General features: G+C 46.8%; 1 protein-coding gene across 5 annotated transcripts in view; it reads right to left on the bottom strand.

Moving 5' to 3' along the window:
• LOC126572894 (semaphorin-1A) overlaps nt 1-2,500 on the bottom strand; it is a 136,450-nt gene that overhangs the window by 6,106 nt on the left and 127,844 nt on the right. For all 5 annotated transcript variants that reach the window (XM_050232601.1, XM_050232603.1, XM_050232605.1 and 2 more), the window contains 3 exons: nt 2,164-2,309; nt 1,891-1,973; nt 1,264-1,407 (listed from right to left, as the gene is read on the bottom strand). In XM_050232601.1, coding sequence (XP_050088558.1) covers nt 1,264-1,407; nt 1,891-1,973; nt 2,164-2,309 — 373 coding nt within the window. The remainder of the gene's footprint in view (nt 1-1,263; nt 1,408-1,890; nt 1,974-2,163; nt 2,310-2,500) is intronic.

Raw genomic sequence — 2,500 nt, 5'->3', positions numbered from 1 at the left:
CGAATTCCCCTGAGAACCATGACCCGGGAACGGAACCGTTTCCGGTACGACGAGCAGCGCGACAGCGGAACGACAGGAACGATAATCATCCTTCTGACTGACATCCGTCGCACTGGCACCACCATACTACACACTAGCGCTAGCAAGTGACGGTAGATGAGGTCTCGGTCGGCGGAGAAACACGGATTTGCTTGAAAACAATCCGCCACGACCGAAGAGATAAGCTGAGATTGAAAAAGAGAGACAGAGAGAAAACGGAGCGTTTGCTGACGGTAATGACGATGATGGCCGACCAGCGGACCAACCCCGACCGGCATTGTGCACCGGACGTTGGGTCCGGATTTCGGCCGGAAACAATTTTCCGATTTCGCCGTTTTTGCTCCGGTGAAGGTCGCAAGAAGAGAATGAGCCGCACGCTTTGGCGCTCCGGTCATTGTGTGTCACTAGCTACTGGAAGGGGTCGGTATGTCGCGTGTGTAGTCCTGTTTGCTTCTGTACACGAATCGAATTAGCAGTGGGGCCAGTCCCCCCTCGGGGGACAGACAAACGATGGTGAAACAGGGAGAAACGGAAATGCAAAGCTCACGCCGTTCGGTTTGTGGCATGTGGACTCTTAAAAACATTGGCCAGTTAGCTTCGGGTTGTTCGTCTGCTTAACGGTTGCTCGCCAACACATCGGTGTTACTGGCTACTAGCCGGATCATTCTCCTCTTGGCTCAAGGCTTCAATATTTATCCCGTCCGACTGCCTACCGGTGGTCGACTCCTTTTGTCGGATTGATGGTGCTTCAACAATCCCAAACTCCCGAGAGCGTGAACATTTCAATTCACAGAAGCACAAGAAGCAGTTCAGGGAAAACACAATCCCGTTCCACACCGACCGATTCACTCGGCACTCGAGTTTGGTTCGGTGGATGGAAAATAAATTGGAAAAATGCAAATAGGCCGGTTGGCACTCGTAGGCGCTGACCACATCCCGTTAACGTCCACGTCGGCTCGATTCATCGTTCCTGCGAAACAAGCAGCGGAGCAAGACCAGTTGGACGGTCGGTTCCGTCAACAGTGGTAGCACGCTTTGCTGAGCCATTTTTGAGATACCTTCGTCCAGTGTAGCCCGGTCTTTCTCCCAAAACGAACAAATACCGGGATCAAATGGGACAGGCGGCCGCACGAAAGGGATTTTCTTTTCGAAAGTGTACAAAACTCGAAAACAGCACGTGGGCCTAAGGCAAGCGCTACGCTTTTGGGGAAAACTACTTCTTACCGTATTGCATGGTTCGCACGATTTCCAGGGTGCGAATCGGTTCGTTTGTTTGCAGTGCATCGATTTCTTCGATAACCACCGAGGTTACTTTCTTGTTCGAGTCGGCCGATTCTGCGTTAACAGTTTTCAGGATTTTGCCGTGATCTGAAGGAAAGAAACATTGAAAAATGACGATAAAGGTTGAAAAAAGAGGAAGTAATCACCAAAGATGTAGATTTTTTATCATTTGAATGGTTTGAGACACAGTTTAACAAACAGTATATAAACTAAAGCTAAACTATACAAGCATTTCTTAATTGTGCCATGGGTATCAAACAACAAAAAAAGTTCTATATGGTATTAATAAAAATTATAAGGTACAGTATGTATAAATGACTTTTATTTTAATTCGACAATGACTAAAGAATATTAGTCCATATTTAAAAGAGAATAATTTACAAAGTCAACCATAAACAAGTAGGGCCAAATGAAAGAAGGAAGTTTATAAGACTATAAGAATTGGTCATTACTTTTCAAGAAGATATAGCATATGTTTAGCATTTTAACAACTTAACTACTTCTCGATATAAATTCTCTGTTGTTCCTTCTATAACACACTATCTTACTAACCACCTCGGGCGTACTTACCAGTGCCCACGAAAACAACATCATACGTCTTGCCACCGGGCGTTTTGATTTGCGGATCCACGGCGATGGTGGTGAACCGATACCTGTTGTAAAGGCGCAACGGAATGAAAAAAAGTAAACTCGTTGAGTACGTTGAGGCACATGGCTGCCATTTCTTTTAGTTGGCACTTGCCATAGGATAAGTCGCAATTTTTCCGACAAAAAGGAAAAAGAAAAACGGAACATCCAGCGCGACCACTGAAGGTCGGCGTCTGGCATCCGATAAACACTTACATCGTACTGACGCGCGTCAGGATGGGCGAACCGAAGAACGCTGGTACGGTTTCGTCCATTAGTGAGTGAGTCTTTTTGAAGTTGAGCGTTAGATCAGGCAGCGTCCGGGAGTCGTTGTGGCAGGAGCCGGGTCGTGGATCGGGTACCTGTATGTGCACCGGACCGGAAACGAAAGAGATATAGAGAGAGAAAGGGAGATGAAAAATACATGCAATCGGTCCATCATTCGTACCCAACGGCAAAGCCGATAGGGAGGACATTGGTGGGAAAACCTGGAGAGGGTTGTACCGCAGACATTCCACCAATTCGACAGGATAAATATGCATAATCTCATCAC

This window comes from Anopheles aquasalis, chromosome 2 (genome assembly GCF_943734665.1).
Source record: "Anopheles aquasalis chromosome 2, idAnoAquaMG_Q_19, whole genome shotgun sequence".
NCBI lineage: Eukaryota > Metazoa > Arthropoda > Insecta > Diptera > Culicidae > Anopheles > Anopheles aquasalis.
This window is presented reverse-complemented; position numbering and strand designations above follow the sequence as displayed.